The 12,500-nt window shown below is 34.1% G+C and overlaps 1 protein-coding gene across 4 annotated transcripts in view; it reads left to right on the top strand.

Annotated features, from left to right (window-relative positions):
- LOC145268835 (uncharacterized) overlaps positions 1–12,500 on the top strand; it is a 1,065,816-nt gene that overhangs the window by 966,861 nt on the left and 86,455 nt on the right. For all 4 annotated transcript variants that reach the window (XM_080124499.1, XM_080124501.1, XM_080124498.1 and 1 more), the window contains one exon: positions 10,616–10,788. In XM_080124499.1, coding sequence (XP_079980625.1) covers positions 10,616–10,788 — 173 coding nt within the window. The remainder of the gene's footprint in view (positions 1–10,615; positions 10,789–12,500) is intronic.

Genomic DNA, 12,500 nt, shown 5'->3' with positions numbered 1-12,500 from the left:
TAAAGTAATTCCACAAAAGGTTGGATGGGTCAAGACGAAAGTTATTTGGAAGAGGGAAAGATAACTCTTATAAAACACAGAACACATCATCCTGAACCAACAAAGAGAATTGTCAAAAAAAAAAAAAAAATATCGACGAGTAAAGTAATTCCACAAAAGGTTGGATGGGTCAAGACAAAATTAATCTGGAAGAGGGAAAGATAACTCTTATAAAACACAGAACACATTATCCTGAACCAACAAAGGGACTTGTCTAAAAAAAAAAAAAAAAAATGTTGACGAGTAAAGTAATTCCACAAAAGGTTGGATGGGTCAAGACGAAAGTTATCTGGTAGAGGGAATGATAACTCTTATAAAACACAGAACACATTATCCTGAACCAACAAAGGGACTTGTCTAAAAAAAAAAAAAAAAAATGTTGACGAGTAAAGTAATTCCACAAAAGGTTGGATGGGTCAAGACGAAAGTTATCTGGTAGAGGGAAAGATAACTCTTATAAAACACAGAACACATTATCCTGAACCAACAAAGGGACTTGTCTAAAAAAAAAAAAAAAAAAAATGTTGACGAGTAAAGTAATTCCACAAAAGGTTGGATGGATCAAGACAAAAGTTATCTGGAAGAGGGAAAGATAACTCTTATAAAACACAGAACACATTATCCTGAACCAACAAAGGGACTTGTCTAAAAAAAAAAAAAAAAAATGTTGACGAGTAAAGTAATTCCACAAAAGGTTGGATGGGTCAAGACGAAAGTTATCTGGTAGAGGGAAAGATAACTCTTATAAAACACAGAACACATTATCCTGAACCAACAAAGGGACTTGTCTAAAAAAAAAAAAAAAAAAAATGTTGACGAGTAAAGTAATTCCACAAAAGGTTGGATGGGTCAAGACGAAAGTTATCTGGAAGAGGGAAAGATAACTCTTATAAAACACAGAACACATTATCCTGAACCAACAAAGGGACTTGTCTAAAAAAAAAAAAAAAAAATGTTGACGAGTAAAGTAATTCCACAAAAGGTTGGAGTGATCAAGACGAAAGTTATCTGGAAGAGGGAAAGATAACTCTTATAAAACACAGAACACATTATCCTGAACCAACAAAGGGACTTGTCTAAAAAAAAAAAAAAAAATGTCGACGAGTAAAGTAATTCCACAAAAGGTTGGATGGGTCAAGACAAAATTAATCTGGAAGAGGGAAAGATAACTCTTATAAAACACAGAACACATTATCCTGAACCAACAAAGGGACTTGTCTAAAAAAAAAAAAAAAAATGTTGACGAGAAAAGTAATTCCACAAAAGGTTGGATGGGTCAAGACAAAATTAATCTGGAAGAGCGAAAGATAACTCTTATAAAACACAGAACACATTATCCTGAACCAACAAAGGGACTTGTCTAAAAAAAAAAAAAAAAAAAATGTTGACGAGTAAAGCAATTCCACAAAAGGTTGGATGGATCAAGACGAAAGTTATCTGGAAGAGGGAAAGATAACTCTTATAAAACACAGAACACATTATCCTGAACCAACAAAGGGACTTGTCTAAAAAAAAAAAAAAAAATGTTGACGAGTAAAGTAATTCCACAAAAGGTTGGATGGGTCAAGACGAAAGTTATCTGGAAGAGGGAAAGATAACTCTTATAAAACACAGAACACATTATCCTGAACCAACAAAGGGACTTGTCTAAAAAAAAAAAAAAAAAAAATGTTGACGAGTAAAGTAATTCCACAAAAGGTTGGATGGGTCAAGACGAAAGTTATTTGGAAGAGGGAAAGATAACTCTTATAAAACACAGAACACATTATCCTGAACCAACAAAGAGAATTGTCTAAAAAAAAAAAAAAATGTCGACGAGTAAAGTAATTCCACAAAAGGTTGGATGGATCAAGACAAAAGTTATCTGGAAGAGGGAAAGATAACTCTTATAAAACACAGAACACATTATCCTGAACCAACAAAGGGACTTGTCTAAAAAAAAAAAAAAAAATGTTGACGAGTAAAGTAATTCCACAAAAGGTTGGATGGGTCAAGACGAAAGTTATCTGGAAGAGGGAAAGATAACTCTTATAAATCACAGAACACATTATCCTGAACCAACAAAGGGACTTGTCTAAAAAAAAAACAAAACAAAATGTTGACGAGTAAAGTAATTCCACAAAAGGTTGGATGGGTCAAGACGAAAGTTATTTGGAAGAGGGAAAGATAACTCTTATAAAACACAGAACACATCATCCTGAACCAACAAAGAGAATTGTCTAAAAAAAAAAAAAAAATATCGACGAGTAAAGTAATTCCACAAAAGGTTGGATGGATCAAGACAAAAGTTATCTGGAAGAGGGAAAAATAACTCTTATAAAACACAGAACACATTATCCTGAACCAACAAAGGGACTTGTCTAAAAAAAAAAAAAAAAAATGTTGACGAGTAAAGTAATTCCACAAAAGGTTGGATGGGTCAAGACGAAATTTATCTGGTAGAGGGAAAGATAACTCTTATAAAACACAGAACACATTATCCTGAACCAACAAAGGGACTTGTCTAAAAAAAAAAAAAAAAAAAATGTTGACGAGTAAAGTAATTCCACAAAAGGTTGGATGGGTCAAGACGAAAGTTATCTGGAAGAGGGAAAGATAACTCTTATAAAACACAGAACACATTATCCTGAACCAACAAAGGGACTTGTCTAAAAAAAAAAAAAAAAAATGTTGACGAGTAAAGTAATTCCACAAAAGGTTGGAGTGATCAAGACGAAAGTTATCTGGAAGAGGGAAAGATAACTCTTATAAAACACAGAACACATTATCCTGAACCAACAAAGGGACTTGTCTAAAAAAAAAAAAAAAAAATGTTGACGAGTAAAGTAATTCCACAAAAGGTTGGATGGGTCAAGACGAAAGTTATCTGGAAGAGGGAAAGATAACTCTTATAAAACACAGAACACATTATCCTGAACCAACAAAGGGACTTGTCTAAAAAAAAAAAAAAAAAATAATGACGAGTAAAGTAATTCCACAAAAGGTTGGATGGGTCAAGACAAAATTAATCTGGAAGAGGGAAAGATAACTCTTATAAAACACAGAACACATTATCCTGAACCAACAAAGGGACTTGTCTAAAAAAAAAAAAAAAAATGTTGACGAGTAAAGTAATTCCACAAAAGGTTGGATGGATCAAGACGAAAGTTATCTGGAAGAGGGAAAGATAACTCTTATAAAACACAGAACACATTATCCTGAACCAACAAAGGGACTTGTCTAAAAAAAAAAAAAAAAATGTTGACGAGTAAAGTAATTCCACAAAAGGTTGGATGGGTCAAGACGAAAGTTATTTGGAAGAGGGAAAGATAACTCTTATAAAACACAGAACACATTATCCTGAACCAACAAAGGGACTTGTCTAAAAAAAAAAAAAAAAATGTTGACGAGTAAAGTAATTCCACAAAAGGTTGGATGGGTCAAGACGAAAGTTATTTGGAAGAGGGAAAGATAACTCTTATAAAACACAGAACACATTATCCTGAACCAACAAAGAGAATTGTCTAAAAAAAAAAAAAAATGTCGACGAGTAAAGTAATTCCACAAAAGGTTGGATGGGTCAAGACAAAATTAATCTGGAAGAGGGAAAGATAACTCTTATAAAACACAGAACACATTATCCTGAACCAACAAAGGGACTTGTCTAAAAAAAAAAAAAAAAAAAATGTCGACGAGTAAAGCAATTCCACAAAAGGTTGGAGTGATCAAGACGAAAGTTATCTGGAAGAGGGAAAGATAACTCTTATAAAACACAGAACACATTATCCTGAACCAACAAAGGGACTTGTCTAAAAAAAAAAAAAAAAATGTCGACGAGTAAAGTAATTCCACAAAAGGTTGGATGGGTCAAGACAAAATTAATCTGGAAGAGGGAAAGATAACTCTTATAAAACACAGAACACATTATCCTGAACCAACAAAGGGACTTGTCTAAAAAAAAAAAAAAAAAATGTTGACGAGTAAAGCAATTCCACAAAAGGTTGGATGGATCAAGACGAAAGTTATCTGGAAGAGGGAAAGATAACTCTTATAAAACACAGAACACATTATCCTGAACCAACAAAGGGACTTGTCTAAAAAAAAAAAAAAAAAATGTTGACGAGTAAAGTAATTCCACAAAAGGTTGGATGGGTCAAGACAAAATTAATCTGGAAGAGGGAAAGATAACTCTTATAAAACACAGAACACATTATCCTGAACCAACAAAGGGACTTGTCTAAAAAAAAAAAAAAAAAAAATGTTGACGAGTAAAGTAATTCCACAAAAGGTTGGATGGGTCAAGACGAAAGTTATTTGGAAGAGGGAAAGATAACTCTTATAAAACACAGAACACATTATCCTGAACCAACAAAGAGAATTGTCTAAAAAAAAAAAAAAATGTCGACGAGTAAAGTAATTCCACAAAAGGTTGGATGGATCAAGACAAAAGTTATCTGGAAGAGGGAAAGATAACTCTTATAAAACACAGAACACATTATCCTGAACCAACAAAGGGACTTGTCTAAAAAAAAAAAAAAAAATGTTGACGAGTAAAGTAATTCCACAAAAGGTTGGATGGGTCAAGACGAAAGTTATCTGGAAGAGGGAAAGATAACTCTTATAAATCACAGAACACATTATCCTGAACCAACAAAGGGACTTGTCTAAAAAAAAAACAAAACAAAATGTTGACGAGTAAAGTAATTCCACAAAAGGTTGGATGGGTCAAGACGAAAGTTATTTGGAAGAGGGAAAGATAACTCTTATAAAACACAGAACACATCATCCTGAACCAACAAAGAGAATTGTCTAAAAAAAAAAAAAAAATATCGACGAGTAAAGTAATTCCACAAAAGGTTGGATGGATCAAGACAAAAGTTATCTGGAAGAGGGAAAAATAACTCTTATAAAACACAGAACACATTATCCTGAACCAACAAAGGGACTTGTCTAAAAAAAAAAAAAAAAAATGTTGACGAGTAAAGTAATTCCACAAAAGGTTGGATGGGTCAAGACGAAATTTATCTGGTAGAGGGAAAGATAACTCTTATAAAACACAGAACACATTATCCTGAACCAACAAAGGGACTTGTCTAAAAAAAAAAAAAAAAAAAATGTTGACGAGTAAAGTAATTCCACAAAAGGTTGGATGGGTCAAGACGAAAGTTATCTGGAAGAGGGAAAGATAACTCTTATAAAACACAGAACACATTATCCTGAACCAACAAAGGGACTTGTCTAAAAAAAAAAAAAAAAAATGTTGACGAGTAAAGTAATTCCACAAAAGGTTGGAGTGATCAAGACGAAAGTTATCTGGAAGAGGGAAAGATAACTCTTATAAAACACAGAACACATTATCCTGAACCAACAAAGGGACTTGTCTAAAAAAAAAAAAAAAAAATGTTGACGAGTAAAGTAATTCCACAAAAGGTTGGATGGGTCAAGACGAAAGTTATCTGGAAGAGGGAAAGATAACTCTTATAAAACACAGAACACATTATCCTGAACCAACAAAGGGACTTGTCTAAAAAAAAAAAAAAAAAATAATGACGAGTAAAGTAATTCCACAAAAGGTTGGATGGGTCAAGACAAAATTAATCTGGAAGAGGGAAAGATAACTCTTATAAAACACAGAACACATTATCCTGAACCAACAAAGGGACTTGTCTAAAAAAAAAAAAAAAAATGTTGACGAGTAAAGTAATTCCACAAAAGGTTGGATGGATCAAGACGAAAGTTATCTGGAAGAGGGAAAGATAACTCTTATAAAACACAGAACACATTATCCTGAACCAACAAAGGGACTTGTCTAAAAAAAAAAAAAAAAATGTTGACGAGTAAAGTAATTCCACAAAAGGTTGGATGGGTCAAGACGAAAGTTATTTGGAAGAGGGAAAGATAACTCTTATAAAACACAGAACACATTATCCTGAACCAACAAAGGGACTTGTCTAAAAAAAAAAAAAAAAATGTTGACGAGTAAAGTAATTCCACAAAAGGTTGGATGGGTCAAGACGAAAGTTATTTGGAAGAGGGAAAGATAACTCTTATAAAACACAGAACACATTATCCTGAACCAACAAAGAGAATTGTCTAAAAAAAAAAAAAAATGTCGACGAGTAAAGTAATTCCACAAAAGGTTGGATGGGTCAAGACAAAATTAATCTGGAAGAGGGAAAGATAACTCTTATAAAACACAGAACACATTATCCTGAACCAACAAAGGGACTTGTCTAAAAAAAAAAAAAAAAAAAATGTCGACGAGTAAAGCAATTCCACAAAAGGTTGGAGTGATCAAGACGAAAGTTATCTGGAAGAGGGAAAGATAACTCTTATAAAACACAGAACACATTATCCTGAACCAACAAAGGGACTTGTCTAAAAAAAAAAAAAAAAATGTCGACGAGTAAAGTAATTCCACAAAAGGTTGGATGGGTCAAGACAAAATTAATCTGGAAGAGGGAAAGATAACTCTTATAAAACACAGAACACATTATCCTGAACCAACAAAGGGACTTGTCTAAAAAAAAAAAAAAAAAATGTTGACGAGTAAAGCAATTCCACAAAAGGTTGGATGGATCAAGACGAAAGTTATCTGGAAGAGGGAAAGATAACTCTTATAAAACACAGAACACATTATCCTGAACCAACAAAGGGACTTGTCTAAAAAAAAAAAAAAAAAATGTTGACGAGTAAAGTAATTCCACAAAAGGTTGGATGGGTCAAGACAAAATTAATCTGGAAGAGGGAAAGATAACTCTTATAAAACACAGAACACATTATCCTGAACCAACAAAGGGACTTGTCTAAAAAAAAAAAAAAAAAAAAATGTTGACGAGTAAAGCAATTCCACAAAAGGTTGGATGGATCAAGACGAAAGTTATCTGGAAGAGGGAAAGATAACTCTTATAAAACACAGAACACATTATCCTGAACCAACAAAGGGACTTGTCTAAAAAAAAAAAAAAAAAATGTTGACGAGTAAAGTAATTCCACAAAAGGTTGGATGGGTCAAGACAAAAGTTATCTGGAAGAGGGAAAGATAACTCTTATAAAACACAGAACACATTATCCTGAACCAACAAAGGGACTTGTCTAAAAAAAAAAAAAAAAAATGTTGACGAGTAAAGTAATTCCACAAAAGGTTGGATGGGTCAAGACGAAAGTTATCTGGAAGAGGGAAAGATAACTCTTATAAAACACAGAACACATTATCCTGAACCAACAAAGCGACTTGTCTAAAAAAAAAAAAAAAAAATGTTGACGAGTAAAGTAATTCCACAAAAGGTTGGATGGGTCAAGACAAAATTAATCTGGAAGAGGGAAAGATAACTCTTATAAAACACAGAACACATTATCCTGAACCAACAAAGGGACTTGTCTAAAAAAAAAAAAAAAATGTTGACGAGTAAAGTAATTCCACAAAAGGTTGGATGGATCAAGACGAAAGTTATCTGGAAGAGGGAAAGATAACTCTTATAAAACACAGAACACATTATCCTGAACCAACAAAGGGACTTGTCTAAAAAAAAAAAAAAAAATGTTGACGAGTAAAGTAATTCCACAAAAGGTTGGATGGGTCAAGACGAAAGTTATTTGGAAGAGGGAAAGATAACTCTTATAAAACACAGAACACATTATCCTGAACCAACAAAGGGACTTGTCTAAAAAAAAAAAAAAAAAATGTTGACGAGTAAAGTAATTCCACAAAAGGTTGGATGGGTCAAGACGAAAGTTATTTGGAAGAGGGAAAGATAACTCTTATAAAACACAGAACACATTATCCTGAACCAACAAAGAGAATTGTCTAAAAAAAAAAAAAAATGTCGACGAGTAAAGTAATTCCACAAAAGGTTGGATGGATCAAGACAAAAGTTATCTGGAAGAGGGAAAGATAACTCTTATAAAACACAGAACACATTATCCTGAACCAACAAAGGGACTTGTCTAAAAAAAAAAAAAAAAAACGTTGACGAGTAAAGTAATTCCACAAAAGGTTGGATGGGTCAAGACGAAAGTTATCTGGAAGAGGGAAAGATAACTCTTATAAAACACAGAACACATTATCCTGAACCAACAAAGGGACTTGTCTAAAAAAAAAAAAAAAAAAAATGTTGACGAGTAAAGTAATTCCACAAAAGGTTGGATGGGTCAAGACGAAAGTTATCTGGAAGAGGGAAAGATAACTCTTATAAAACACAGAACACATTATCCTGAACCAACAAAGGGACTTGTCTAAAAAAAAAAAAAAATGTTGACGAGTAAAGTAATTCCACAAAAGGTTGGATGGGTCAAGACAAAATTAATCTGGAAGAGGGAAAGATAACTCTTATAAAACACAGAACACATTATCCTGAACCAACAAAGGGACTTGTCTAAAAAAAAAAAAAAAAAATGTTGACGAGTAAAGTAATTCCACAAAAGGTTGGATGGGTCAAGACGAAAGTTATCGTGAAGAGGGAAAGATAACTCTTATAAAACACAGAACACATTATCCTGAACCAACAAAGGGACTTGTCTAAAAAAAAAAAAAAAAAATGTTGACGAGTAAAGTAATTCCACAAAAGGTTGGATGGATCAAGACGAAAGTTATCTGGAAGAGGGAAAGATAACTCTTATAAAACACAGAACACATTATCCTGAACCAACAAAGGGACTTGTCTAAAAAAAAAAAAAAAAATGTTGACGAGTAAAGTAATTCCACAAAAGGTTGGATGGATCAAGACGAAAGTTATCTGGAAGAGGGAAAGATAACTCTTATAAAACACAGAACACATTATCCTGAACCAACAAAGGGACTTGTCTAAAAAAAAAAAAAAAAAAAATGTCGACGAGTAAAGTAATTCCACAAAAGGTTGGATAGGTCAAGACGAAAGTTATCTGGAAGAGGGAAAGATAACTCTTATAAAACACAGAACACATTATCCTGAACCAACAAAGGGACTTGTCTAAAAAAAAGTGTCGATGAGTAAAGTAATTCCACAAAAGGTTGGATGGATCAAGACGAAAGTTATCTGGAAGAGGGAAAGATAACTCTTATAAAACACAGAACACATTATCCTGAACCAACAAAGGGACTTGTCTAAAAAAAAATGTCGATGAGTAAAGTAATTCCACAAAAGGTTGGATGGATCAAGACGAAAGTTATCTGGAAGAGGGAAAGATAACTCTTATAAAACACAGAACACATTATCCTGAACTAACAAAGGGACTTGTCTAAAAAAAAATGTTGACGAGTAAAGTAATTCCACAAAAGGTTGGATGGGTCAAGACGAAAGTTATCTGGAAGTCAAATCTTCCTACCACAATGAAATGTGACTTTGAACATCAGTTTTATATATGGAAGTAACACCTGGACTTTTCACCAAAAGATTGGGGAAGAATATTAATGGCGTGTATATTAGAATGTTAAGAGCTGCTCTTAATATCTCCTGAAGGTAGCAGCTATGCATTGATGCTTTAATAATAAACCACAATTTTCCCTACACAGTCCAGAGAAAGGGCAACTAGATTAAACGTGCTCCTCTCTTGTGTACTTATGTTGTATTTTCTATTTATAAAGGATTGTTACATTGTTGTATCATAAAGGATTGAGTGTTTAATTATCTTATCAGAGTTAATGTCGTTGTGTGTGTGACATGCATTTTCAACATACCTTCTGCTTGTTGGTCCATCTGGAACATCTCGTCTGGGAGGGAGACTGGTACCTGTTTTTGGGGACGAAGATTTATTTCACTCCAAGACAAGAAATTGGTTCTATAGTTTTTTATTCACCTTCCAGATCGATCGCAGAAGATTGGAAAGTGAATTTGGCCTGTGTTGTTTCTTCATCTAGGTGTTATTTCTACCACGTCAGCATTCGTCCCACCCTCAGTAAAGGGGAGGAGACAACGGCGAAGCCGTCCGCTCTCTTCCAAGTCCCAACTAAATCTCCTCGATTCAGCTAACCTGATCACATGACTCACACGCAATCCAATCAGCTGATCTGGACTTCTGGTCAACGTGTGTACACTATAGTTCACACTCTCCCTCTCCCTCTCTCTCTCTCTCTATCCATTCTCTAACACTTAGATCATCAAAATAAGCATTAGCGTACGGACTCTAAGTAATTGACATAACTTCCGGTGCATAAATTCTGGTATTCAATACTTTTTATTTCCTAGGTAACTCTTTTACTTTTTACAAGAAAGTTATTATTATTGGGCCACTATGAGTAGTCACACGGGCCATCATCAAACATTTCTTTTTAAGAAAAACCTGTGGTGTTTTCTGGAGTCTGAGTGACAACAAGTCTCCCCAGATTTCCAGTACTCTCCACCTCTTTCGATAACCGTTGCAAAATAATTTGCCTTATTGCAACAGCCGCTTACCATTGATTTCTCATTGGCAGCGACCATTGGTTTTCACTGGAATTTGGGTGGCAATAAGCCTCCCCAAGGTCCTAGTCGTCTTTGCATTCAACCAGCAGAGGTCTGGCTCGTGCTTCCTCTTCTCAGTCTGTTCATCCTCCTTGGCCCGTCTCACTTATTTATTGTGGTGCAACTACACACACACATCATTATTATTATTATTATTATTATTATTATTATTATTATAGGATGTACGGTAATCCTGTCAACGCACCATTTGGATGAAGCTGACATCTTAAGCGACCGGATTGTAATCCTTCATAAAGGGAAGCTACTCTGTTCGGGATCCTCTTTGTTTCTCAAAAGACACCTTGGCAAAGGATACCGCTTGACCCTCATCAAAAACACGCCCAACAACGAAGTAAGTACAAGAGTCGGACGATTAATCAGAATCATGAATCGAAAAAAAAAAACTTTTGAGAGTATCGGAATCAGAAAAAAATTTTTTGCCTATTTTCCGATCCAAAAACGATTCTTTTTTCATTGTTTTGATTTGTTTGCTTTTTTTGTTAAAACTTAATTTTTCCTTTCTCATATAAATGATAAAATAATAAATATTTATTGATTTTGAACTAATAATAAAACTAAAATTTACAGATCTTCTTCGGAAGTGTATTTCTATGTTTATGGGTATTATTTACATATTTCATTGTTCTTGCAATAACTCCCCCCCAATAACTCTATATTTAGAAATTTAAGAGAATCAGACTCGGTAATTGTAACGGAATTGGTAATTTAGAACAGAATCGGTAATTGTATTGGAATTAGTACTTTACAACAGAATTGGTAATTGTATCAGAATTGGTAATTTACAACAGAATTGGTAATTGTATCGGAATTGGTAATTTACAACAGAATTGGTAATTGTATCAGAATTGGTAATTTACAACAGGATTGGTAATTTACAACAGAATTGGTAATTATATCGGAATTGGTAATTTACAACAGAATTGGTAATTGTATTGGAATTGGTAATTTACAACAGAATTGGTAATTGTATTGGAATTGGTAATTTACAACAGAATTGGTAATTGTATCGGAATTGGTAATTTACAACAGAATTGGTAATTGTATCGGAATTGGTAATTTACAACAGAATTGGTAATTGTATCGGAATTGGTAATTTACAACAGAATTGGTAATTGTATCGGAATTGGTAATTTACTACAGAATTGGTAATTGTATTGGAATCAGCAATTTAGAATGGAATCGGAAAAAAAATATTGAAATCGTCCCATCACTAGTAAGTACATTTGTCTTTGAATCATTAATTTTCTGCCAATACATTGTAAGAACTCGTCTTCACACCACAACTCGTTTTTACTCGGACTCTGAAGCCAACAAAGTACAGGCAATTTTTTTTTAATGACCTATTCCCTGTTGGCTGAAGTTTAGGGCAGAGTCCTGTGTAGTCCTAGGATGCCCACCCTCCCAGGCCACTGCTTCCTGGCTTCCTAGGAGGTGGGGGGAGTAAGTTCATTGCTTATTCCTGAGACGTCCCTACCGGAGAAATGCCGATGGGACTGCCAGGCAATTTTTTGAATAGCAAGAGTGCTCCTATTTTAGAATCGCTGGCTTCACTTACTCTACCTTCCTGACCTTGTGTCACATCTCCCTGTGTGCCTTAGAATTCAGATATACTCATATATATATATATATAATGAAAATTTTTAGCTATTCATTTATTTTGGTACGGTTGATATGCATGAAAATTATAGTCAACGAAAAATACAAGGTAGAATATTAAAATTGTTGCCCTAAAAAAAACAACACCAGTGCTTTATTTTAAAACTTTTATTGAAAAAAATTAATTCAGGCAACCTGATTATTTAGTAGAGCTAGCATCTATTCAATGTAGCCACCTTCAGCCTCAATCACCGCCTTGATACGAACTAGGAGCATGCTTTTTCCACAAGCGCCTGCAGAAGCTCAATGAATCCTTGGCGGATGGCTGGCTTTGGTGTTGTGCGTGGTCATGTCAGTGATGTTCTCGGCGTATGATTAAGCAATTTTTTGAATGGCCAGAGTGCTCCTACTTCTGGATCGCTGGCTCTACTTACTCTACCTGCCTGA

Source organism: Euprymna scolopes, chromosome 44, assembly GCF_053919585.1.
Source record: "Euprymna scolopes isolate OS-2025 chromosome 44, ASM5391958v1, whole genome shotgun sequence".
In the NCBI taxonomy this organism is placed as follows: Eukaryota; Metazoa; Mollusca; class Cephalopoda; order Sepiida; family Sepiolidae; genus Euprymna; species Euprymna scolopes.
The sequence above is the reverse complement of the archived record's forward strand: the minus strand, read 5'-3'. Positions and strand labels throughout refer to the sequence as shown.